Source organism: Schistocerca gregaria, chromosome 9 (genome assembly GCF_023897955.1).
Source record: "Schistocerca gregaria isolate iqSchGreg1 chromosome 9, iqSchGreg1.2, whole genome shotgun sequence".
Classification (NCBI taxonomy): domain Eukaryota; kingdom Metazoa; phylum Arthropoda; class Insecta; order Orthoptera; family Acrididae; genus Schistocerca; species Schistocerca gregaria.
The window spans coordinates 183,002,272-183,029,879 of NC_064928.1; the positions used below are offsets into that span (position 1 = coordinate 183,002,272).

At 39.8% G+C, this 27,608-nt stretch overlaps 1 protein-coding gene across 1 annotated transcript in view; it reads right to left on the reverse strand.

The window, feature by feature from the left end:
* Nucleotides 1–2,370: 2,370 nt before the first annotated feature.
* Nucleotides 2,371–27,608, reverse strand: part of LOC126291760 (guanine nucleotide-binding protein subunit beta-like protein 1) — a 61,272-nt gene continuing 36,034 nt past the window's right edge. The window contains exons 2-4 of the mRNA XM_049985441.1: nt 18,486–18,653; nt 11,857–12,081; nt 2,371–3,526 (exon numbers count right to left, since the gene is read on the reverse strand). Of these exons, the coding sequence (XP_049841398.1) occupies nt 3,221–3,526; nt 11,857–12,081; nt 18,486–18,653 (699 nt within the window). The 3' untranslated portion in view covers nt 2,371–3,220. The remainder of the gene's footprint in view (nt 3,527–11,856; nt 12,082–18,485; nt 18,654–27,608) is intronic.

The following is a 27,608-nucleotide window of genomic DNA, read 5'->3' on the forward strand; positions in this document are numbered from 1 at the left end:
GGAAGGTGCAGTATACCGTTAGCAAAGCCTATTCTGTTGATGGTGCAAATGGCGTGGTCTACTGCCTGTCGAATCTCTGGAACAGTTCTAAAGTGACTGCCATGAAGTGGTTCCTTCATCTTCAGAATCAAATCAAAGTCACAAGGACTTAAGTCTGGGGCATATGGTGGATGGTACAGTATTTCCCAGTCCCTTCGACGAAACAGAGCAGCTACTGCTTGTGCTGTATGCGCCCGCGCATTGTCATGCAAAATGATTGGTGGGTTGCACAGAAAGTGTCGCTGCTTCTTTCGCAAAGCTGGTCGCAGGTGATGCTCCAAAAACGAACAGTAATACTGTGTTTTGACGGTCTGTCGTGGAGGAACGTAATGCGTTAGGATAACTCCATCACAGTTGTACACGAGAATCACCATAACTTTCACCATACTGGGGCTCTGACGCACTTTGGTCTTTTGCGGCACCCATAATGTCACTATTCGTTGGATTGGCATTTCAGTTTTGGCTCATATTATGTGGCCCACATCTCGTCCAGTGTTACACTACGGTGTAAGAAAGCCTCTCCTTCGCACTCATAGCACTCCTAGTGTGTCTGAGCAGCATCTTAATGCATCCATTTCTGCATTTCCATCAAGGCATGTGGAACCCATCATGATGCAATTTTTCACATGACCAGACGTTCCTTCAGGATGCGAAGCACAGTTATATGCGCTAATCCGGTTTCACAGGCGAGCTCATGAATCGTATGGTGTCAATCACTGTCCATGAATGTGGCAAAAGCATGCAGTACTTCAGAGACACTAGAACGACCAACCTGATGCATGTCTGCCACAGTTTGCTGACCTCCGTAGAAGGCTTTTACCCAATGTGCCACTGTCCTGTATGGCAATCCCGAGTCCCCACATGCCTCTCTAAGACCTACTGCAGTGCTGTACAACCTCTGGCACATTCAATCTTGATCCAACTTCGTTGTTCCTGTTACGAAAACACAGTGAGACCATTATGTTAGACTGCTCGCTCCCAAGTGACTGTGTTTCTCTCGACTGTGTGCATGCCGGTGACGTGGCACGGGTGAGTTCATTTGCTCGGAGGTAAGGTAGGTATGTCAACAACATGTGCTATCAGCGACAATATTAGATTTGATTCCTTATTGTCCCCACAGCGGTGTTAACACTATTTATTTCCAACCTACGTACATTTCATTTCAGTTAAGATTGCAAGGACAAGATAACAAAAATTAGGACTCATGTGGAGAAATATGGAGGGTGACTCAAAGCTTTTGGGTCAAACTGGGACATGTGGTAACGAGTCCATCCATGACCTACTATATTAAGACAGGTAACCAATGGTCAGAAATGAATATATATTTTTTATGGACAAACACAGTACATACCACATAAAAACATAACTCACAGTAATTGTTCAAAGCGTTTGGACCACATTAACTGATCTTCCTGCAAGACATGCTGCTACAGTTCTCGGAGACTGCTACCTTTGTTGTCCAAAAGGATGTGGTTTCAACACAATGATGCAGCTGCCCACTTCAATGTTAACATCAGCAAACACCTGAACAACACGCACACTTATCATTCAGACTTGAAGGGGTGGTCTTTTCCCGTGGCCAGCACAGCTGCCAGGTCTCACACCTCTGGATTTTTCTCTCTAGGGTTACATCAAGACGTCGGTGTACAAAACACCGTAGAAATGGAGGGAGACCTGCTTGCTAGGGTCCAAGCTGCCTGCCTCCTGGTACAACAGACACCAGGTATTGTCGAGAGTGTGGCAGATCATCATGTGCCATTGTCGTCCGTGCACTGAGATTGGTGGTCATCACTCACAACGGTTACTATGAGCTATATGTAATTATGCGGTATATGCTGTGTGTGTCCATAACATAATAAATATTCATTTCCAACAGTTCATTCCCTACTTTAATATAATCTGCTGTGGACATTCTATCACCTGTTTCAATTTGACCCAGAAGGTTTGAGACACCATGTAGGCAATCGTTTCTCCCTTGTTCCACTGGAGAGTGGAAGAGAAAAAGAAATGACTAATAGTGGTACAAGGTACCCTCTGCCATATACCATATGGTGGCTTGTGCATTATGTATAGCGAAGCAAATATCCACACTGGTAAAGACTTTTACTCTCAAAAGTCAATGCTGCTCCAGACATATCAGCTCCAAGTAGACCCTGTCTCTGTACAACTTGACTCATCCGACGTACCCAATTGGATTTACAGAACATGAAGTGTCAACGAATGAATGAACGCATTTGCTGCGAAGGTCTTCAACAAATGCCTCTCTAACACAAGCCAAGAACTTTTGAAGTCTTAATTGGAACAACTGTAATCGCCTTTTGTAAACACCTGTTGCATTCTACACTGATTGTTTTTATTAGTTGAACCAAAAATTTGGTGATGTATCACAATTCAAAAAAACAATTTAAAAAATATCCCTCATTAAATACTCACAGCACAAGTTAATTTGTCATATACAATTTGTCAATACAAGCTTTAACACATATCATTACTGACACTGTTGCATATCTGAACTGTCTATAAATGAACACTGTGCTTAAGTAAAAGGTAGCAAGTTATACTACATGAAATTCCATATTCTTCAGTTATACCTGACACCGTACACCTAACATTTGCATGAGTAAACCAATACATGTCTTGAAATTCTATTATTTTATCAACTGCATGCAATTATTTGGTGCTAAATAAATAATAGTTATTATTATTGTTATTATTATGTATTTATTTATTTCACTTGTTGCCCATACTAGGACCATAGTAAACTTACAACCATTATGACATATGCTCTCATTTTTTGGGATTCTGTTAATCAATTCACTGTATGTCCACTGTAAGATTTGCCTGCCAGTCTCGTATAAGTTGTCTGTTACTGGTCTCAAATGTAACTGCAGCTCAGCCAGAGTCCTACAGTCAGAAGTTTCATAACCGTCCACTACGAGTATTCTATATTCCACACCTGACACATTACAACCTGTGATCCTCGCTTCTGTTAAAACGGTACGGCTTTGCATTCTACACGGATATCCATGGACAGGTATGAGTGAGCTCACAACCTTATCACCTCCCTTGGTGTGGTGACGCACTCTAGGTCATCATATCACCCATTTGCAGATCCAGGCAAACGTATTTTTAAGAAGAGGGGTGCATCAAAAAATTCTTGACACCACATGATCACGCAGCATTAGGTCTTCCTCGTGAAGTCCGAACTCCAGAATGAGACGGAGCTATCGGCTCCTGCAGCGACAATCACGCTCTCCGAATTCAATGACTCCAGGGGCCCCTCTGAGAAGGCGACGTCCTGCACAGAAGATATGCCGTCGCCATGTGGCAAGATGCCAAGTGGGCGGCCGGTGGACCACGAGTACACGCGCACTGTCCCATCACAGCAACCAACGGCCAAGATTCTGCTTTTCGTGGCCGCAAATTCTGCTCGCTGTATGACGACACTCAGCGCTCCTCTATTTGTCATTTTCAGTGGGTGCTTCATCTGTCAACAGTAACAAAATTAATTTGATTTTAAATTTGAACATTTTCAGTTAGGCTTTACTATGACAGTTACTGAAGTGTAAGCCTCACAGAAGGGAAAAAAACTAGCTAATCTTAACAAACAAATGTTACTTTCCTGACTGAACGATAAAAGCCAAAGAAAACACACACTTTACACACCTATCCTCAACAATGACACTATATACTGCAGAAGAAAAGCATTACTCAGCAAAGGACTGAAACAAGACATTTTGCTACTGCTGCTGATTATGTGTTTAAGGAGATTACACATCTAACAAGGAGAGATACCGAGTCGTAGGATCAAGTTTTATAAACCATGTAGGTATTAAAGAAGTAATATTTTACAGACTGGTTGCATGGTGTAATAGGTAGTGTAAGACCTTCATGTACAACACATAGTGTGTGTGAAGCTTGTCAGGTACTTTAAATTTCTTTGGTTTTACATTTTTATCAAAATTACTTTGAATATTATTTTTAGTCAATTAAGTCATTTAAATTTAATTTATGTTTCTATCCATTTCTTATAGCATTTTAATCATCATATCAACATCTTCATTTGCTCTCATTTTGCTTCCTCTCATTCTTTTTCTGTTTGGAATCTTTGTTCATGTGAATTTAATTAATTTTATGTATAGATTTCAACTCAATTTCTTTCATTTTATCATCCTATTTTTTTGTCCACCTTATTGCGTTCATTATTTCTATTCCTCATTTTGCTTCAATTTCATTTCACTTATTATTCCTTCTTTCATTTAAATCTTCATCTGTCTTATTCTGTTCATAGTGCAATAGGAATTTAGGCTATGTTTTAAATGTTTGTATGATGATCCCACAAAAAAAAAATTGCACACCTTGTAACAAAAAACACATTTTTCACATCACTGCACACACAATATAGATAGATTATTTCATCTTTGATGTTTTAACTGACATATCGGCATTTTCAATCATTTGAATATCATAATAGATAAATATAATTAAATTCAGCTTCACAAAAATTCTGAGTGGAAAGAGAATTATACGGATAAGAGAGAGAACAAATGAAAAAATTCTTATGTTTAAAATGATGTAACAAAGGAACAAAAATTAAAAAATTACATTTAAACCAATTAACTAAATAAAATATGTTCAAAGTCATTTTTATCAAAATTTAAAAACAAAAATAATCAAAATATGTCACGAGGTATGAACCCACAACCTTCTACAAATGAACGCCTTGCCTTTCCCATTACACCAAGCAACCAATCTGCAAGATACTACTTTTTTAAAGCTACTGAGCATCATGTAAAAATTCTGCAAATCTCTTTACCTTTTTTATACACTGCCAGTAAAAAATGCAACACCATAAGGACAGGCCATTTTACTGAAAATGGTGTGGCAGGTAGTTCACCAGTGTAGGACTGTGTAATAAATTCAGGCCAAATGAATAATGCCAGCAAAGAGTGCCTGAACAGTTGCATCAATACACAGTTCCAATGGTCCTCTGTGACTCTAGTGCAGCACGTGCCCAAATTTCTTCTCCAGATTATGATCAGTCGGCCACTTACTCTCGAACAATGTGTCAGTCTTAATACATGTCTGTACAACAAGGACATCCTGACTCCGGCGTACAGATGTGGGAACATTCCACAGACCACTGCTGCAAGCATTGACAGTCCACCAATACACGCTGCCAACATCTGGAGTAATCTGTTGACGCATCTGTCAAACTTCCAGTAGGCCCACAATGCAACTTCATTCAAATGCTGAAGCTATTCAGCAGGATTATCTACTCTGTGGTGGGACATAGTTGTACCCTAGAATGAATGCTGCAGTGCTGCAATTACCTCTAAACTCAGCACAATTATTATATCCAGAGGGGGAGGGGGGGGGGGGGGGGGGCGAAACACATACGACATATGAACAACCCTCCAGAGGACCATCTGGTAGCTGATGATGACGATAGTGAATGAATCAGTAACACTGCTACCTTCAGGATGCACATATTATATTCTGGTGCCACTGAACACAGTTCTTCAGGGCATTGCCTTCTTCCCACCCCATCCATATATTTCATTTCACTGATTTACTACATCTAGTTTCAACCTTTGGAATTCCTTTTTTGACTTTTTCGTATATTTCCTGCAGGGATTTCATTGTAGACTCTTGGGTTTCCGGTGCATTTCATTTCTAAGTGAGTTGTATTGCTACATTCCTTTCTTATTCAGAAAATTTTTATATTTTTTTCCTTAGTCACCTCTAAATGAGCAAACAAGCCTACACAGGGTGTATACATGGACGAAGGAAAAAATTATCCGGATTTTTCTTGGATTTCCCGGTTAAAAATACACTTTCTCCCAGATGAAAATACACTTTTTCTGTGTTAAGTAACAGTACAATTTTCCTTGGAACTGTAAAACTTATCCATCCTTTCAGTTGTTGTGGTTTTATACACCGGTGAAGAATTTCCCGGTACTTTAGAAAATGAAACTCAGGGGGAAAAAACACGTTTTGGAAAGATGTATGATGTGCAGCAACATGTACACTGCATATTTCGTATTACGAAAGTATAAATTCGAGTTCCATCAAACACCGCATGTTACTTTCCAAAGGATTGAGATTGAGATTGCGATGAGCTTTTGTAAGCCAGTCATAGCTCACGTCAAGCGATCTCGCCAGCCGATGACAGTGGATATACAGAGCATAGGACACGTGATGTAGTCAGCCAATAGTAACATCACTGTTAAGTAGCGTGGACACACACATAGGGAAATATAATGGTTTAAATTAATATACATAGTGTTGCTAAAAGAAAAGAAAAGCTTTCATGTAGCCTATAATATTGGCCTCTAAGATTAATAAGCTGCAAGAGAAGGTAAGCTTCCACACAAAATGTTGATCTTTTTTGCGCATGTTACACTTTAAGATGCATCACACAAATGTGGCAGTAAAATTTTAAACAACAACATAAATGTCTGAACTTCTGGGCTCGAAATTATTCTAAATGGTCGTTCTCAAAGATTTGGATTTTGAATGAGAGTCAAACACTCTGTGATTTAAGTAATTCATCGGACATTGGCAGACAGAGTTCATCTTGTGTAAAAGGAAATTTACTTTACTTGAAAGTAAAGCTTTTCCAACAAACATTCGGAATATTTTCCTGTGACCTGTTAGAAATAGATTCGTTTCAGCAGTTGCGCCAGATGACAGGCGTCGCCACACTTGCGCAGCTATGATGAAACAGGACGCCCGTATGTTTGTACGTATAAAACATTACGTCATAAAAGAAACAAGACGTTAGAGGATACTCCAAGGGCATGGGAATTTTGTTAACCCTACTAAAATGCGTAATTCGGCTTAAAGTGCACATTGGTATGTCCAGATTCAGATGTAAATTTTCTTGGAGTGCCAGTACCGCATTATCTCATGTTTGGTTCCTTATTACGGCATAATGCCATACGTGCTAGAAGATGAAAACGTGAAGAACCGTAGCAAACAGTTGAAATTAGGCAATAGTGTGGAATTAAACAATGTGTTTCAAATAAATTGACTGCCTCAGCAGGAAAGATTAATAAAAGTCAAATTTCTTTAACAAACCAACAAAGATAACTTCATTGTTCTGCAAGTCGATTAACGCTTGACTGTCAGAATGGCAGAAACAAAATAAAATCTGAAACCAATAACTTATTTTAGCCTTCCGTAATTATGTGAATGAATTTTAATTCACTTGATAGCTCCTGACCACAGAAATTCGTTTTGTTTTCATTTGACGTGAGAGCAATAAATGAAGAGGAAACAGCAAAATCACTTAACGTAAACACGGGTCACGTGGAGACTACCACCTTCCGACTACAACTAAGACTGCTCTGTGCATCAGGTCCGGATGTCCGGATCTATGATATTTCCAAACCAGGCCAATATTAGATAGTGGAGCTCCCCCTCCCTCGAGCGTTTGAGGTAGGACGCCAAAAATTAAAAAAAAGAATTGACTTTTCAAAAATATCTTCATATTGTAGTGCACATCTTTCTGAAGGGTCTCATACATAAAACATATATGATCAAGGGAACATAAGACATGTTATTTGGTCTTAAGTGTGCCAAAGTGCAGTGCCACACCTCTTCACAGAATCCTTCCATCGTACGTCTCTGTATTTTGGTCTGTGGAATTCAGATGTGTAACATTTTGTACTGGGCGCCATCAAACTATATTCAGGCCAGTGGAAATTAAAATGTCCTGTGGTGCCTCTCCTGGTCCCACTCGGCCGGTTTGACGTCCTACCCCTCTTTAAAAATTCTCTCAGTTAGTAGTGTATGGGGTTATTTGTAACCAGGTGGACAATAACTCTTCAGAAAAGTTTCAGTCTTTACTGCCTATTGTCTAATAACTTGCTGTTCTGTGTGACATAAAATTATATATAGGATACATAAAACAAGTAAAGACAAGAGACAAGCAAGACAGTACACATTTCTTCAATCCTTAAGTCCTAGCTTTTTTTTCTCTCTAATCTTGCCACATCTTCATATGGCGTACTTTCCTCTCTGGGAAAGAATCTATTACGCCATCAAAGTTCGTCAACATTTTGCTATATGAAAAAACACAGAAAAGTTGTTAATACAAATAGTACCCAAGACTGGTGTGGTTTTCCGATCTGATTACGTGTATTTTGTCACTGTCTGCTAGATAAAACAAAATAGGCCTGCCTAATACTGCAGCAATTGTTACACACATCAAATAAATGAGACTGTTTAGCCACAAATGGTCATTTTTATAACACGAGACAATATAATTCACGAAGTACCAATATCAAATGCCTATTAGGCCTACTACAAACAAAAGTTTTATGTTAGGAAATAGTTTCACATTTCGTTCATACTCTCTACCTTCTGAAGCATGAGATCGAAAAGTAGTAGTATGAAATTTATATATAAATTTGGAATCATCATATTCTTCTGTAATTTGTGAGAGTCTCCGTTTCTTCTTCTTCCTCATTCTAACAAATAATCTTGTCATCACTAATTCTGTAACTATTCCTGCCAGTGCCAAAATTTATTTTCTGGTTAATGGTTAACTTCACTAACCCTGCCACAATCACCGGTTTAGTTATCCCGCATTTGTTCTCCGGTTAGGTGTTATTAAGTGTTCGTACAACGCGTTTCCCGAGCTACTGCCAGAATAAACTTTAGCGGCTGCTAGCTGGGGACTGTATAACTGGCCCTTTGTAGTGTACCGGTCTGGCCAAAAATTTTCTGTCAAAATTTCATTTTCTTGGATACACGGAGAAGACACTATGTATTTGCTTGCATTTATCGCGAATCTCTTGCCCAACGAAAAGTCCAGAGAGACTGGAAAAAAGCGCAGGTGACACCTGTATATAAAGGGTAGAAGGACGTATCGTCAAAATTACAGACCAATATCCTTAACATCGGTTTGTTGCGGGACTCACGAACATATTCTCAGTTCGAATATAATGAATTTCTTCAAGACAGAGAAGTTGCCGTCCATGCATCAGCACGGCTTTAGAAAGCATTGCTCCTGCGAAACGCAACTCGCCCTTTTTTCACATGATATCTTATGAACCATGGATGAAGGGTATCAGACAGATGCCATATTCCTTGACTTCTGGAAAGCATTTGACTCGGTGCCCCACTGCAGACTCGTAACTAAGGTACGAGCATATGGAATTGGTTCCCAAATATGTGAGTGGCTCGAAGACTTCTTAAGTAATAGAACCCAGTACGTTGTCCTCGATGGTGAGTGTTCATCGGAGGTGATGATATCATCTGGGGTGCCCCAGGAAAGCGTGGTAGGTCCGCTGCTGTTTTCTATCTACATAAATGATCTTTTGGATAGGGTGGATAGCAATGTGCGGCTGTTTGCTGAATATGCTGTGGTGTACGGGAAGGGGTTGTCGTTGAGTGACTGTAGGAGGATACAAGATGACTTGGACAGGATTTGTGATTGATGTAAAGAATGGTAGCTAACTCTAAATATAGATAAATGTAAATTAATGCAGATGAATAAGAAAAAGAATCCCATAATGTTTGAATTCTCCATTACTAATGTAGCACTTGACACAGTCACGTCGATTAAATATTTGGGGGTAACATTGCAGAGCAATATGAAGTGGGACACGCATGTAATGGCAGTTGTGGGGAAGGCGGATAGTCGTCTTCGGTTCATTGGTAGAATTTTGGGAAGATGTGGTTCATCTGTAAAGGAGACTGGTTATAAAAACACTAATACGACCTATTCTTGAGTACTGCTCGAGCGTTTGGGATCCCTATCAGGTAGGATTGAGGGAGGACATAGAAGCAATTCAGAGGCGGGCTGCTAGATTTGTTACCGGTAGGTTTGATCATCACGTGAGTGTTACGGAAATGCTTCAGGAACTTGGGTAGGAGTCTCTAGAGGAAAGGAGGCATTCTTTTCGTGAATCGCTACTGTGGAAATTTAGAGAACCAGCATTTGAGGCTGACTGCAATACAATTTTACTGCCACCAACTTATATTTCGCGTAAAGACTACAAAGATAAGATAAAAGAGATTAGGGCTTGTACGGAGGCATATCGGCAGTAATTTTTCCTTCATTCTGTTTGGGACTGGAACAGGGAGAAAAGATGCTAGTTGTGGTACAAGGTACCCGCCGCCACACACCGTATGGTGGATTGCGGAGTATGTATGTAGATGTAGATGTAGATGTAAATGTAATCTTAGTTGCCTGTTATTGCTGTTAGTCATTTATTCTCACTCTGTTAGTCCGAATCTATGGAATTTGCTAGTAATTATAACAACGCTGATCATTTGGAAACCCAGTCAACCACATAAACAGCGATTGTCATTCACCCTTTTGGCTTTATTCGCTCAGCTCGTATTGACCTGTCCCCTTTTGTCTGCAGGAAAGTTTATTTCTGGATGCAACGGGGAAACATCACATACACTATGCACGTATTCAAAAATAAACTTACGATTCATTCAGAAATCAACTTAGAACTTGATCAAAAATGTTCAAAAACCAACAGGAATGCGTTCAAAATCATATGAGTAACCGATAGACCAACATGCGCTTTATGAAACAAGGGCTTTTTCCTCAATAATATGAATTTTGTGCCCCCCCACCCCTCCGAAACAGCCGCCCGGGACAGACAGACATTCCGGTGTGACCCCGCCCCCTAGTTCTGGGCCTATTGTGCATACGTGAATCTGCCAGCTTAAGTGCACCATTAAAATTTTTGCGGATAGCATCTGGCTGCTTGCTGCTATTGCTTTGACAGCTAACTGCCACACTTCTGTAGCCAGAAGTGGGAGAAGGTACTACTCATACGTGACTCAACTGCACATGCGCATAAGCTCACTCGCAACCGCTCAAACGAATCTAATGTAAACAGTTGTGACGTCACGCTCATTGGAGGCAATTTGTTGTTATGAAACATTGTATAGTCTTCCTAAAGCCTTTGACACATTTTGCTGTTGGCAGATACTTGTATGAGCACAGTGTTTTATTCCTGTGTATTGCACATTTCCTGTGGCACTTAGGTTTTACTTTCGTTTTTTTCTCTCGTTCGTGTTTTATTGCTGCAGTATTATTCTACAGTAGCGAGATACAGTAATATTCTTTGTTAGAGTATTGGTTCTTACTAGTCAAAGTTACAAAAATGTAACCAAAAACTGAAACAATGAAAAATTCCTAGGTTTTTCCCGGTTTTCACACCCTGCTACAACAAATTTTATTATAATTTGTATGGTGATTAAATATTACAAAAACATGTCATTTTTATTTACATTATACCATGCTTTATGTTCAAATACTTGTTTGGTATTTTATTATTTGTTTGAGGTACTCCTCGGGTAAAATTCTGTGGTCAGAGTCTCTCAGCAGATGTCCCTACATCACAGTTGGTGTTGCACGAAGCCACAAATTCTACACATAGTGTCAGGGAGGACCTCTGAGTACTATACTGCACATGTCGCAAATGAAGATTCAAGATAAAAATATCAATAACAAATTATAATGAAAACCCTTGTAAAGCCTTTAGTTTTTCAGAATAAGCCCAGTATTATCTCAAGACACATGTTTATGCCTACATCAGTAATAAAAGTCAATTGTGAGTCACAACAATTATTTGAAAGAGAATAATATAAGAATGTTAATTAATCACGATTCAAAATGGGATCTAAACCAAGAATTTGTTGCACTACCCTTTCACTGTTATTATTTGCATTGCAAATTTGGTAATACAGTTTTAAGTAGAATACATTTCATATCACAGTATTCACTGCTCCTCAAGACTGATGTATTATGAAAACTTTTAGGGCAATGTAAATGTGCTGTACCTCGAAGTGTTTCAGTGTCTGTCCATCTGTTGTGAATGTGCCCAGTGCGTCTGTCATTCCAGTGTACACACCACGTTTCATACTGACGTCAAAGTCTACAGCCACTGGTATAGAGTTACCCTCACATTCTTCATGTCTGTCCATTGGTTTCAAGCTGTGGCAGGGGTCACTAGGCTGTCGGATATCCCAAAGATGCATCACATTAGCTTCGTGCAAACTCACCACCTAGAAAAAGTGAAAGGAGGACAGTAAGCAGAAATTCAGAATTTGTAAATGGTTTTTGGTTTTTGACAATCTCCCATTAAACGAGAGAAAAGTGTAGTAACTGATTTTCACATTTTGAACCATAGCATCCACATTTATGTTTTGGAGGAAAGCGTCACAGTTTTATGTGAGGATGCTTTGTGAGCCCCTCCTCCCCCCCTTCCTGTCTTGCATTCCTCCTTTGACTTTGGCCATCCTGGTTTTGTTTTCCTACATTACTTCAGGCAAATACTGGGATGGCTTCTACTATAAGGCAATGTCGGATTACCTGTTCTATTCTTGTCGAACTAGACCAGTAGCTATGTAAATGGCTATGAAGGAATTTTTTGTTTGTTTGTAATTTATGGTATTATAACAAGTTCAATATCCTTCTACAAGTTATCCATATGTAAATAAATCAGCTGATCCTTACTACCACTACCATCACCACCACCACCACCACCACCACCATCTTTTCAGTACAGACTGGGTTGCATAATAGTCACTAGATAAGGTGTGGGGGTGCTAGAGAAGTGTATATCCTTATGCACATCTTTCTTTTAGTAACTGAGCAAAGTTCTAGAATAGAGGCACAAAGCGAGCTTAATTTGGAAATGCAATCCAAAATGTGAGACAAGAAGCAAATTTCTAAACTTGGAATTAGAGTTCTAAAATAATATGCAGAACTGGAACCCTGCAAATATTGGAGTGGAACCAAGTATATGCCAATTTTTTTTTTTATTAATGCTGTGAGGACCGGCAGCTTATACACACTCTTGGTCCAGCACTTTTTTGAAATGTCACTGGCACGTTTCTATTTAAGATATCTTGAAACAGAAAACATTATGAAAGAACAGCCTTTAAGGTTTATTTTAAACATTTATTTTAATTACGTTGGTTGATGACAAAATTAGTAACAACAAACACAAAATGTATGATTTCAGTTTCACAAAAAATGCATTTTTTAGTTTTGTGTAAATTCACAGGTGATTAGCTTCAGTGTGGAAGATTCTGAAGCATTCTGGACTGCAGAGTGGTATGTTGCAGCCTGGACACCACTAGCTGGTTTCCTGCTTTACCACAAAAATTTTTCCCCCCCTCAGAGCAAACTTTACACACTCTAGTTGGCCGCTTCTTCTTCTCAGTGGCTGGAATTTTTTCTACAAAGTGTCGTCCTAGAAGTCTGTTGCTGTGCGTTTCACTAGGAACATTGTCTAGTGCCAAAGTTGTGGCTTTGTGAAACAGTCCTTCACCAATTTGTAGTAGAAAAGTGGAAAAACGGCAGCTCCGTCTTTGAACAGGAGTCCTGGTTTCCCAGTATAAGACATTTGTTGTAGCTATTGTAAGTATGTGGAAGAACAGTTTCTTCCACCACTTCATCTGTTTCCTCCTAAATGCATAGTAAGAAATCATTTGCATATAGCAGGTCAGCAACTGGAAGCAGTTAATTCCAAAAATTATCTGGTAGTAGGCATTAGGAATGATTTAAAATGGAATGACCATATAAAATTAATTGTCAGTAAAGCAGATGCCAGACTGAGATTCATTGGAAGAATCCTAAGGAAATGCAGTCCGAAAACAAAGGAAGTAGGTTACAGTACACTTGTTCGAACTCTGCTTAAATACTGCTCACCGGTGTGGGATCCGTACCAGATAGGGTTGATAGAAGAGATAGAGAAGATCCAACGGAGAGCAGCGTGCTTCATTACAGGATCATTTAGTAATCGCGAAAGCGTTACAGAGATGATAGGTAGACTCCAGTGGAAGACTGCAAGAGAGACGCTCAGTAGCTCGGTACAGGCTTTTGTTGAAGTTTCGAGAACATACCTTCACCGAGGAGTCAAGCAGTATATTGCTCCCTCCTATGCATATCTCGCAAAGAGACTATGAGGATAAAATCAGAGAGATTGGAGCCCACACAGATGCATACCAACAATCTTTCCACGAACAATACGAGCCTGGAATGGAAGGGATAACCGATAGAGGTTCTCAATGTACCCTCCGCCACACACTGTCAGGTGGCTTGCAGAGTATGGATGTAGATGTAGATGCACATGTAGACCCCTGTTTTGTAAATATTAGTGTCAAGAATGTGATCTGGTTTTGATTTTACTTTGCTACCTTCCTTTGTATGAACAGACGTGTCAGAGCAGGTCATTTTGTGCATAGTGGACAGGCATAGTACATCTCTTGTGTCTTTCCACTTCAAACAAAGCAGATGATTCCTCCTCATTGACACAAACTCATACATTTTCAATGTTCTGGAAACAATTTCGTTTGGTAGTTCTTTCCAATTAGTCATGCATGTACCTACTGCTTTCATTTTATGTTGCCACAAAAAAATCGAATACTGCTGGTGAACTATAAAATCTGTCCGTGTAAACAGTGTGGCATTTTCCCAGGTAATCCGCTACCAACCTCTCAACTAAAGGTATTATGGAGTTGTCTTGTGTTCCTTTACCAGCATACACCTCTAATCTAAGAACATAACTAGTTTTGGAATCACACACAATAAACATCTTGATTCCACACTTGTCAGGTTCATTTTTTATGTGAACCCTAAATACCACTTTTCCACAAAAACCATACATGCCTTCATCAATAGTGAGGTCTTCTGATGGGTAAAATGATTTTTGTGATTCTAGTAAGATAAGACCATGATTGGCTTGATTTTATGCATGGGGTCATGCTGAGGTTGACTTTTCGGAACGTAAGTTGCGTTGTCATTCAAACGCAGGGTTGATAATATTGCCTTGAATCTGTTTCTGGTCATAACAGAATCAGGGAAAGGGGTTGAAATAAAAATGTTGGTAGACCAGTAATCTGTCAGTTTTGGTTTTTTCACACGACGTGTGTATGAATATACCAAAAAACAAATACATTTCATGCAGCTTTACTCCCACTCATGAATTACAATAAATAGGCTTTACCCTGGAAGCTGCTTTGAATTTGTCATAAACAGATTGCATATCTGTTTGTTTCGGATTTTGTGTTTTTCATTATGGAATCAGGGAAAAAGATCGAAAACACATTGAGAGGAGTGGAATTCTCATGAACAGCTACCATTACTCCACTTTTCTCTACAAATTGTGGCACAGCAGGCTGATCATCAGCAAATTTCCAGCATAATTTGGCATCAGTGGGTTTTTTCCATGAAATTCATTGCCTCTTTGTTGGAGGTACAGACAGCTGTGTTGCAGTCAATGCCTGTGTTGCAGAGGATGTACTTTGTTCAGTAAACACCAGCTGCACAGATGCAGGCTCATCAGATTCCTCTGCAAGATAGACGAGATGAACAGAAATAATTTTCTGCTAACTGAAGCAATACGAGCAATATAAGTCGTAATAATAATACTGAAGAAAATCTGCACCAGCCAGCTCCTTGCCTGTATCTGAATCCTCTTCATTCTCTTCACAGTCAGACATTTCCCACTCAGAACCAGAATTGTCCAATTCTTCTTCTAAGGCTTCTAAAATTTCTTTCTCACTCAGAAAACATGACATATTTGAGAGAAAAATTAACAAGAAATGGCAAACAGTAACAAGAATATTTGAAACTCACAGCTACACCAATGCACAATGGTGCAGGGTGTCATAGAAGCTGCTGTGTGTGTCTTGCCGTTTCTTTTGATGTATTTCTAAAACCAGAACACAGAGGGGGGCAGCAGTGAAGGCACATACAGGCAGGTGTTCCCAGCAGCACTACCACAGTACCCGGCCTGCTTCCGGATGGCTAATAGGCTGTGAGTGGTGTACAACAGCTGCCTGACCTATACTCAGGTGCAGTCATTTCGAACCAGTTCTGTGGCCCGACCTATCCTAGGGTTCGGTCGCCAAAGTGTTAAGGGATACATTTCATTTCTGTAAGGGCTCTCGTCCACAATTATTACTGTGTCATGTGCATTTACACATATATTACTAGCTTAGTAGCTGCTGCTTTGCTCACGTTTACTGTATGGTCTTCACAGTTCATGAAAGTTTCCCTTTCCCTGGCTAAAACCCAGTCCCACACCCAATTACTTACATGCGGCTTGAAGCATGGAATCCCCCAATGACTTAACCATAAAAATTTCCTTTCTCTGGATACCACCCTTCCTTTCACAATAACCTTCACCTTTTCAGATTCTGCCAGTACCTGCCCTCACAAACCTGGTACTGCAAAAACATATCTCCATGGCAAATGCATCCCAGAACCACCTCTGCTCCCTTTGCAAGATACTGCTACAGTACAACGTCTACTACATACATCACACCTCTGAAACTGAGTCTCTTGCCCTCCAGCATCTGGAGGAGCATTCCAGACAATCACCATAAGTTATCCAACCTGCTAATAACATCCTACTGCCACCTTTGGGCACCACTGTCCAACCCTTACCACACACACACAGTGACCTTCCCAGTCCATCTCTCACAGCACCTAAAACCCTACCTAGCTGACCTTTTCAGCTTGTCACATTCCGAAAACTCCCTACCAACACTCCCCCAAACACACAGCCGAAACATTTCCTTAATACTGTTGTTAACCTTTTCACCAAAACTCTCAGCCTCACAAAAATTTCAGTCCTATCCAAAAGCCTCATCTTTCGCCCTACACTCAAATTTAACCACACTGGACTTGTCAAAGACCTGCTCTCCTTCACCTGATTCCTGCAATGGAAACACTTCTTTGCCACCAATCCCTCCTACCGAACCCAATCTAATCCCGACACTGAAATTTGTCTTATCCGGTTCATATCACCAGCCAACCATGACCCTCCCATGTAGCTACCTGCTGGTCACCTTCCAGGAATTCCTTATTTTCAGCTTGGCCTCACCATCCTTCCCCAGGTCCCTCCCTCAGAACACCAACCTTTCAGAAGAAGAAAGAAAGAATAGCAATAAAAAACTGCAAAACAAATCTTGACCTAACCATCCAACCTGCAGACAGAGGTAGTCACTGTTGTGAACTGCAGTGACTACCTGGCAGAAGGCCTCTGCCAATTATCTGACTCCCATCCCAAAAGTCCAACACAACCTCAAATCCATGCTCAAAGCCTTGGACCCTTCCCAGAACCTCTCCCCTGAATCCATTTCCCTCCTCACCCCTATGGCACTCTGCCTACCCACCTTCTACATACTTCCCAAAATCCATAAACCCAAAAATCCTCGATGCCCCATTGTGGCTTGTTATTGTGCTCACACTTTTGAAAGGATTTTGGCTGTCATTGAATAACACCGCAAAACAATAGCCCGTAACATGGTGTTCCAAATCAAAGATACTAATCAGTTCCTTCACTGATTCCAGCCCTTTATGTCCTCGATCCCTACTCGTCTGTGTTGACGCCACCTTCCTAAATGCCAACACTCCTCATGTGACGCCACCTTCCTAAATGCCAACACTCCTCATGTTCATGGTCTTACTGCTATTGAACACCAATTTTCCCAGCAGCCTTCAGACACGAAAAGCACTACCTCATTCCTCATACACCTTACTAACTTTATCCTAACTCACAACAACTACCACTCTGAATGGAAGGTATGCAAACAAACCCATGGCATTGCCATGGACACCGACATTGCATCATCCTATGCCAACCTGTTTATGGGACAGGTAGAGGATACCTTCCTAGCCTCCCAAAATGCCAAACCCCTAGTCTGGTTCAGGTTCACTCAACACCTTCTCTCCCATTCACTCCATCTGATCCTCCTCAATGCAGCATACCACCTTCCTTGACATTGATCTCCTCCTCTCTGATGGCTCCATCCACACCTCTGTCCACATTAAACCCACCAACCACCAAAAGCACCTGTATTTCGACAGCTGTCATCACCTTCACACCAAAAATTGCTTCTATGCAGCCTGACCATCAGGAGATAGAATATCTAGAGTGACAAGAATTCCCTTGTCCAGTATGCTGAGGGGTCTCAAAGTCCTTCGCAGGTGCACACTACTCCCCAGACCTAGTCCGCAAACAGATCTCCCATGCATTTCCCCTCTCAGCACAAAACATCCCAACACCCTCAAAAACTAGCCACAAAAGAGTACCCCCTTAGTCACCAAATATCAACGTGGACTGAACAGCTGAATGACATCATATGTCACAGCTTCGATTACATATTATCATAGCCTGAAACAAAGGACATCCTAGCCGAGATCCTTACCATCCCTGCTACAGTTGTGTTCCATCATGCACCCAACCCCCACCACATCCTACTCCATCCCTATGTCACTCCCAATTCCAACAATCCCAGCCCCTTGCCATAGGGCTGGGTGGAGGGAGGGTGTGAGGGGGAGGGGGGGGAGGGAGAAAGGAGGGAGGGGTTAGCCCCTCCACACACATACACACAGAGAAATTATAACATTTCACCTTAACAAATGTCATAAAATAATACTACAGAGTGCAAACCTTATTAGGTCCCGCCGCTGAGAAGCACGTCACAATCCCAGCTGCAGTCCTTTCATTTTTCGGGAGTTTCAGCTGACACACCTCTGTAAACTTCCCTTCACTTACACTATACACGACTAGCTCTGATCGGCCGGCTGGACAACCTACAGCACGTGACACACCGTCAACCTACAGAAAATATGGCACACATTACATATGTGAGATAATGATGCATAAGTCAGCTTCTTGAAAGCTACAAAACGGAAAAGCGTGTAAAAGTACTAGAATGAGGAAGTGGTTTATTTCACATGGAATGGAAGAAACGAGGTCTTCTAAATACAACATAACACTATACTACAGGGTGAAAACAATGACTAAGATATACTTTTGGGAACATGATTAAAATATCTGTAAACAGGGATAATGTTTCTTCTGAGATAGTTGTAGTTAAGATATTTAATTGGCTCTTTAAAAAAAAATATTAAGAGGGAAGTTACCAATCAGATGAAAGAACTACAGTAAAGTAATAAATGTTGTTGTTCTCTTCAGTCCAAAGACTGGTTTGATGCAGCTCTCCACACTGCTCCATCCTGGGGAAGCTTCTTCATCTTTGAATAATTACTGCAACCTACATCCCTCTGAACCTCTTACTGCATTCATCTACTGGTCTCCCTCTGCGACTTTTACCCCCACCCATCCCCCTTACTTCCCTCCAATACTAAATTTGTGGTGTCTCTATGTCTTGGAGAGTGCCCTACCAACTGGCCCCTTCTTGTAGTCAGATGGTACCACAAATTTCTCTTCTCCCCAATTCTCTTCAGTACCTCCTCATTAGTTATGTGATCTACCCATCTAACCTTCAACATTCTTCTGCAGTACCCCATCTCAGAAACTTGTATTCTCTTCTTGTCTGAACTGTTTATCATCCACATTTCACTTCCATAGATGGTTACCCAAATGCTTTCAGGAAAGACTTCCTAACATGTAAATGTATATCCTATGTTAACAAATTTTTCTTCTTCAGAAACACTTTTCTTATCATTGTCAGTCTACATTTTATATCCTCTCTACTTCGGCTATTATCAGCCATTTTTCTGCCCAAATAGCAAAACTAATCTTCTACTTTAAGTGTCTCATTTCACAATTTAATTCAGCTACATTCCATTACCTTTGTTTCACTTTTGTTAATGTTCATCTTATATCCTTCTTCAAAGCCACTGCCCACAGCACTGAACTGTTGTTTCAAGTCCTTTGCTGTCTCAATGTCATTGGCAAACAAAGTTTTTATTTCTTTTTTCCTTGGTTTCCTTTCTGCTTGCTTAGTACACAGATAGAATACATCGGGTATTGGCTACAATCCCGTCTCACTCCCTTCTTGACCACTGATTCACTTTTGTGTCCTCTCAACTCATAGCTGTCACATATTTTCTGTACTAATTGTTTATAACCTTTTTCTCCCTGTATTTTTTACCCCTGCTACATTCAGAATTTCAAAGAGTTTATTCCAGCCAACACTGTCAAAACCTTCCTCCACATCCACAAACACTATAAATGTAGATTTGTCTTTTCTTAAACTATATTCTAAAGTAACAATATGAGAGAAGGAAATTTGCTACTCACCATATAGCGGAGATGCTGTGCCGCGATATGCATAATAAAAAGATGCACACAATCATAGCTTTTGGCCATTAAGGCCTTTGTCAGCAGTAGACACACACACACACACTCACATAAGTGCAACTTGCACACACATCTGCAGTCTCAGAGAGCTGAAACTATACTTCAGTTCTCTGAGACTGCAGATGTGTGTGCAAGTTTAGATTGTGTGTGTGTGTGTGTGTGTGTGTGTGTGTGTGTGTGTGAACTGACAAAGGCCTTAATGGCCGAAAGCTATGATTGTGTGCATCTTTTTTTGTGCCTATTGCGGCTCAGCATCTCCGCTCTATGGTGAGTAGCAACTTTCCTTCTCTCATATTGTCACATTCCATCCTGGATTTTCCATTGTTTGGTATTCTAAAGTAAGTCATAGGGTCAGTACTGCTTTGCAGTGTTCCTACATTTCTCCAGAATACAAACTGACCTTTCCCTAGGTTGGCTCCTACAAGTTTTTCCATTCTTTTATAAACAATTTTTTTAGAAAAAGAGAGTTACTGCACAACACTAAAGACTCCATTCAAACAGTGCCTGAACGACATGTGGCACGTCTCGTCTAAAATGAAATCTCTCTTCTTGATGCAACGTTGAATCAACCAGTGTACTGTCATTTATACACCAAAAACTACTCTTCCCCAATTATAATGGAGGTTTAGGTCACTTTGTCACTTCTCAATAATAAGAAGGTTTAACTGTTTGTTTCAGCCCTTCTCACTTCCATCCACTAACTAATGAGGGTGTGATTCAGTACCGTATGTATAGAAAAAGTAGGAAGAAAGTTTTCCTCCATCATCAGCAAGTATATAGTTAACAGCAATCAGTGTCTTGCACCTTAAGATACAAGATGTGGTAAGGTGATGTTCTCAGACTGCAGACTTCATATATGTAAGTGTGGCAACAAAAAAAAAAGTTTGAATGCGAAGCTGACATTGGTCATTGTGAAAGATGTGAGAATATTCTATTCTAAACGACTTACTGAAAATTGCATTCCATAAATCTCACTATGAAGCAGAGCTTTCTGAAATATAACATGAAAAACCACACGCCCACAGGAAGATTCACCCTCCACAGGTGACTTCTGTCAGGTATAACACCAAATCATGACAAGTGCTAATCCACTCACACTGGCAACTACATAAATTACTTTATACTTGTTTATATATATTATGAGAAAAAGAGCCACTGCTCCCCTCTACACAACTGAGCTGCTGTTTTTATGTGACAGCTCAAACACAACATTAATATACCAGCTCTCTGTATACTGGCAAAGTCAACATTAGTCATGTCAAAATACTCTTAAGAATTGTGGAGTGACTAATGAAATAATACCTTATCATGTTCTATGAAACTTTTAGTGTTATCATTGTGTATACTGCATTTGGATGCCACTTCACTGTAGCGTCAACACACAGAATGACAAATTCCAGCACAATTTTGCAAACCGCAATTAAAAACTCACAGAAACAGTTTTGTGAGATGTTGTCGTAGCAGTAAAGGCCCTTACTTAACGCCTGGAGTCCTGATGATGGACTGTGACTTTGAAATGTACACTGGCCAAGTAAAACTACTGCTGAAAATATGGTATACAAAGTTGGTCCTCAATCAGGAGAGTTACTGAACTAAGGACTTTTGTAATCTATTGTACAGTTAATTTGAAAAGTTTCTAAGTGCAAATGTGGCTGAACTCAGTTGTTTTAGTAGTTCTAAAATAGGCTTTTACCAGTGTAAATTTTCACCAATATTGACACCTAAGAATTTTGAAGTTTCCACCCTATTGATTATTTCCGCACCATGAGTTAAAATTATCATTGGTGTAGTACCTCTAGATGAGTAGAACTAAATATGTTGTGTCTTTTTACAATACTATGAAAGTTGAAAACCCCCCCCCCCCCCCACTCACACACAAAACTGCAGCCTCTGGCAGTTGAAGCAACACTTTCCTTTTCAATATATTGTTACATTACATCCTGGATTTTCCACTGTGTCTTCTTAAAATTGAGGGTGACACCATTTGCAGAAAAACAGTCAATGATACTGTTAAGACCACTGTTTACCATTTCTTCTGTTTCTATGTGTATGCACGGATTGATTACAATACTATAGTCCAGTTAAAATTACTGGATAGTTGATGTCTGTCACTTGCTGCCACAACTGATGACAAAAACATAGCGGGTCACTTCACCAATGGTGTTAATGTGTAGTGCAGAGCAATGTTGGACGCAACCACTGTGAGGTATTATGGAAATGGAAGATGCTCTGTCGACAGCCGATTTTAAGTGACTGATGACTGAACTGTAGCAGACAATGGGTTCTGCAGCCCTGAATTTAAACTCATATCCTTACCTAACCACAACCTCATGATGTGCAATGTATCTGAGAAAACTGCGAGTCACAATTTGCGACTGAACTATGAGGATTGAATGAAAAGTAATGCATCCACCTTCATTAATTGGGCTAGGATGGGAATATTTTAACAAATCAAACACAGAAATAATCCTTAGAGTTTAATTACCAATATTCACTTTTCCACATAATCACCAGCCAATTGGGTACATTTTGGCCAGTGATGAACAAGTTTTCTGAAGCTGCCACAGAAGAAGTCAACACACTGTTTCCGCAACCACAGTCTCACACTTCTCTCAATGTCTTCACCAGAAGCATAATGATGCCCCTGCAGATCATCTTTCATTATCAGGTACAGATGGAAATCAGACGGTTTTAAATCTGGACCGTATGGACGATGCCGTACTGTGTTAAGATTCAGTCTCTAAACTTTTGCTGTGGCGGCATATGAAGTGCATGGTTTGGCATTGTCATGTTGCAGGAAAACATTTCCCTTTTCCTTTTGGAGTCTTGTTAGTTGTTGTTTCAGAGTTTGCAGTGTTGTGATATAACACTCTGAATTTGTTGTTGTTTCACGATCAAGGAAATCAACATGGATAACACCATTTGCGTCCTAGAACACTGTGGCCATGATTTTTCCAGCTGAGGGCTGTGTCTTGAATTTCTTTTCCTGGGGCGAGTCTTTGTGTTGATATTCCATAAACTGACATATCGTCTCCGAGTCGTAATGGTGTAGCTACATTTCGTCTCCTGTCACAATTGATTGGAGAAAGGCGTCACCTCCATTCTCTAACACAAGACAAGTTCCTGGAAAATTTCAAGTGTATGCACTTTCATTCCAGGGGTCAACATCCGGGGTACCCACTGTGCACAGATCTTCCGACAGCAGAGCAAAGCAATTAAGTCACCCACACATTCTTGTGAAATGCCGATTATGCTTCCAATTTCTCTCCAAGTGATATGCCAATCATCCTGAACCAATCTGTCAACACTTTGCTTATGAAACTCAGTGGCTGCTGTCACAGAATGTCCTACTTTCTGTTTGTCATGCAGGTCACATGTTCCCACCTCAACATCTTTAAACTTACTTGCCCAGTGATGCATAGCACTCAAATCACAATTGCTTTATTCACACTATTTAAGACAAACGTGCATGAGGGAACTCAAAACAGAAAAAAATTCTTAACATGTTTGTCTGCATAGCCATGTTCCACAACAAAAGTTTCAGTTTTAATGGAAAAAGCAAACTGTCACTGGTTACATGAAACCTATCCTCGTACTGGCTACACAGGGTCTGCAATATCAAGTGATGAACAGTCCTGGATTTGAGAGACAGAGACACACACAGAGAGAGAGAGAGAGAGAGAGAGAGAGAGAGAGAGAGAGAGAGATTCTTGTGTGACGGGGCAAAAAATAAAAGGTCCAGACTGAGGATTTGGGATACAAACATATTAAGAAAGAAAGCTGGATGAGGAACTGGAAGGTAACTAATTATTGTGGCAGTTTGACAATTGCAAACAGTTCAGGTGTGGCACTGGCCACAGACTGGTCAATACCAGCTACAATGTGTGACACATCAACTGTCACGTAATTTTTATCAGACTATGGTGTCGTCTGCAAAAAGAACTAACTCTGCCTGTAGCACATTAGATGGAAGCTTGTTTGCACATATGAGAAACAATAGTGGACATAAGATTGAGCAGTGGGGAAACCCATATGCGCTTTTTTTTCCACTCGGAATTATGTCTCCAGACTATATTGATTGATTCAGTAAGTAGAAATTTTTGTGCTATAAAGGCTATATGTGATGATACCCCACTTATTGGCTACACCATCAACCCCATAAAACTTCAATTTATCTAGGAGAATACAGTAATTCACTGTTCAAATGCCTTAGATACATCATAGAAAATTCCAACCGGCGCTGTTTCATTATTTAAAGCTTGTAAAATATGGCGAGTGAACATGTAAATGGCATTCTCAGTACAGCAACTCTTCTGAAACAAACTGATTTTCTGGAGATACGATTCTAGAATACGTATCAAAAACTTTGAAAAATTATGTCAGCAAGGAAACAGGTCAGGAGTTGTTGACATCTTTCTCATCCTTTTTCTTAGAGAGAGATTTAACGACGACATATTTAAGTCACTCTGGATGTATTACATATTTCAGATAATACAGGGCTGATTATATGGGAACAGGTCTTTGTATTCCAATGGAAACACCACGAAAACCAGATAAGATTTTATTTTTGACAGAACATGTGATCTTCTTTACTTCAGAAAGTAAAGTGAGTGATATGTTCACATGATTGAATTTTATGAGAGTTACTTTTACAACATACTGCTGTTACTTTCTCTTGAACTGTTTGTCCATATACTTTCTATAATATTTAAGAAATGATTATTAAATACACTCGCTAAGCGTGGCTTATCATTTATAGCCCTTTCACTCAGTTTAATAGTGACGTTATACCGTTCCGTGGCTGGCTGTCCTGTGAAGTGTCTCTCTTCATTACATTCCAAATGGTGTTAAGCGTGTTGTAGGAATCACTGATTTCTGACATTATGTGCATGAACTTTGATTTTTTAAATAATCTTTCTTCTTAATTTTGAGTAGCTTTTGTACTGTGTAAATACCACAGGATCTCTACTTGTTCTTTCCAACAGATACATTTCACTTTTCCTTTCACAGTATAGTTTAACTTCTCACTGATTAGCATATGAGGAAAGCAATTTCGAAATGGTGATATGAATTTATCGTAGAACAGTTTAAGTGTTGTTTAGGCATTTGGTCCACTATACATTTCATCCGAAGTCATCTCCAGTAAGCTACTCTTAAAAACATTTGTCTTGGTGTCAGTTATTCTAACTGATTTCTACTCAGGAGTATCCACACTGTAAGATACTATCTTATTTATGACTGCGCATCATGATCAGAGAGCATTTGTTACTGGGTAAACAGTAATTTCCCTGTCTTGAGTTTCATCAAAGAAAATAGAAATTGGGATCCTACTGTCTTTATCCACCTGTGTTGGGAAGTTAATTACCAAGGTCAAATTATAGGATTCACATACGGTTTCCAGATCATTTTTCCTATCAGAATTATCTTTATGTCAACACAGTCTACTAACTGCTTGCTGTCGTTTGACAGATAGCATAATAAAGAGTCCAGATTCTTCATAAACAGTTCAAAATTTCCTAGTGGGGATATGTATAAAGCTACAATTAAAAGTGAACAATTTTTCAGTATTAATTCACATGCTCACACTTCTACGTGCTCATCACAACAAAATCTATATTTCTCAGTGTTTTTGAACTTGTATTCTGTCTTAGTACATGTAACAACTCTCCTTTTCCCATATTAGTTCTGCACGAGTAAGATGCTAGAGCGTTATCTTTTATATGTAATTTATTTAATCCTGTGGTTCTGTTGTGATCTGGTAGACAATGGATCTCTGTATTTCAGAGTTCTCTCAATTTCCCAATGAGATAAGAAGCTCTTCTATCTTATCATTCAATCTTCTAATATTTTGATGAAATAAGCTAACCGTATTTTTCTGTGCAATCTTAGGCACTTCATTTATGAGATTTCATTTCAGTCAGCAGCAGCCTGCTCAACTCTCGTTCACACAACTCACAGCAGTGTTAACTCAGAGCTGGTCATAGCGCCAGAGGATCTATATAAAACTCAGATTTGTGTGTGTGTAGTTGTTACTCTTATTTCATCCAGGTCACACCTAATGCTGTAATTACTGTCTCTCAAGTAGGCTGTTCCCTGCTCCACTTACTACAATAACCTGATCCTCTCTAAGCCTTTGCACAAATTCCCTATGTCCTCCTTCACATGGCTAAGGCTAGACTTGACTTCACCAATACTCTTAACCTAGTATCCTGTTCTTAATTTGTCCTGTAGCAACTAACCTCACCCCTCCCATGGCTACTGCCTAGCAGCAAGACTCCTCTTCCTGCTCTCCAATGGCACTGACTAACAAGTAGTTTCTTTGCTAGAAGTCTGCTGCACCCTACTGTAACCTACCACTGGATGAGGCTCTTCCTCTCTTACTTCAGGTACAAATTCAAATTTATTTGATACTGTAACCTCAAATGTAGATGTAGAAATTGAAGTGCTGTTCCCCTTCTGCCCATTGCTTGTTACCTTTTACCCAGTACCAATGATCTCTTGTCTCTTAAACTGAAACTAAATTTTGCATGTTCCAGTTCACCCTGGGGGGAAGGGGGGGGGGGGGCACAAAAATTTGCCTCCTGCTCAGTGATTCTCTTCTCTTTCTGGAGAGCTTACAATTTCATGCAAGAGCCTTGTTGAATTTGCCATTCAGTTCCCCAGTTTAGTCATCCCAATGAAATTTCAAAATGCAGACTACACACTGCAACGTTACCTGATGGATATTCTGCCAAGCCGTTTTTATAACCAGCATCCCATACAAGTAAACCAATTGTGATTTTATATGGTATTGCTCACACCTTAAGTAACTGGGCTAAACACAGCTGTGTTTAAAAGAATTGCTCGATAATGCTGTAGTGTTGAGCCAAACATCTGCTTTTGTGCCCGGCACCTAACTCACTGCAAATAAACTATTGCTGTGATCCTGCAGTCAAAGTATATTTATTGGCTAGAATTTTAAATTAATAAAATAAATATTAAATAAACAGAATTAATAAAATGGATTTTATTCTAACATTGTCAGTAACTGATGCAGACATAATCAGAGAAATCTGCCGAATAATATTTCAAAAAGTGTCTCTCAAATAAATGGAAAATGGTCCTATGATAACCAATTATATTACAGACAGAATGATAACCTTATTAACTTGCAAGAATGTGGTAGGGTCAATTTGACCCTGCTCACTTATTTTCGTGTATAGTTTTTTGTTCTGCAGTTGTATTCTACCAAAGTTCTCTGTAGCAGCAAAAATGAAGTGATCCCCTCCAGACACCACCACTTGGTTGGCCACCGCACGTGCAAGGAGATAAAACTGCACGAACGCTTAGTGGGTAGTAATTATGATCCTTCCACAACTGCGATGTAACATTTTTCTGCCATTCTTTTATCTATTATTTTTAATGAATATTTTGTATTATCAGGCATATTTGGTAAAAATGCTGTCAAATATTTGAAGCATTCAT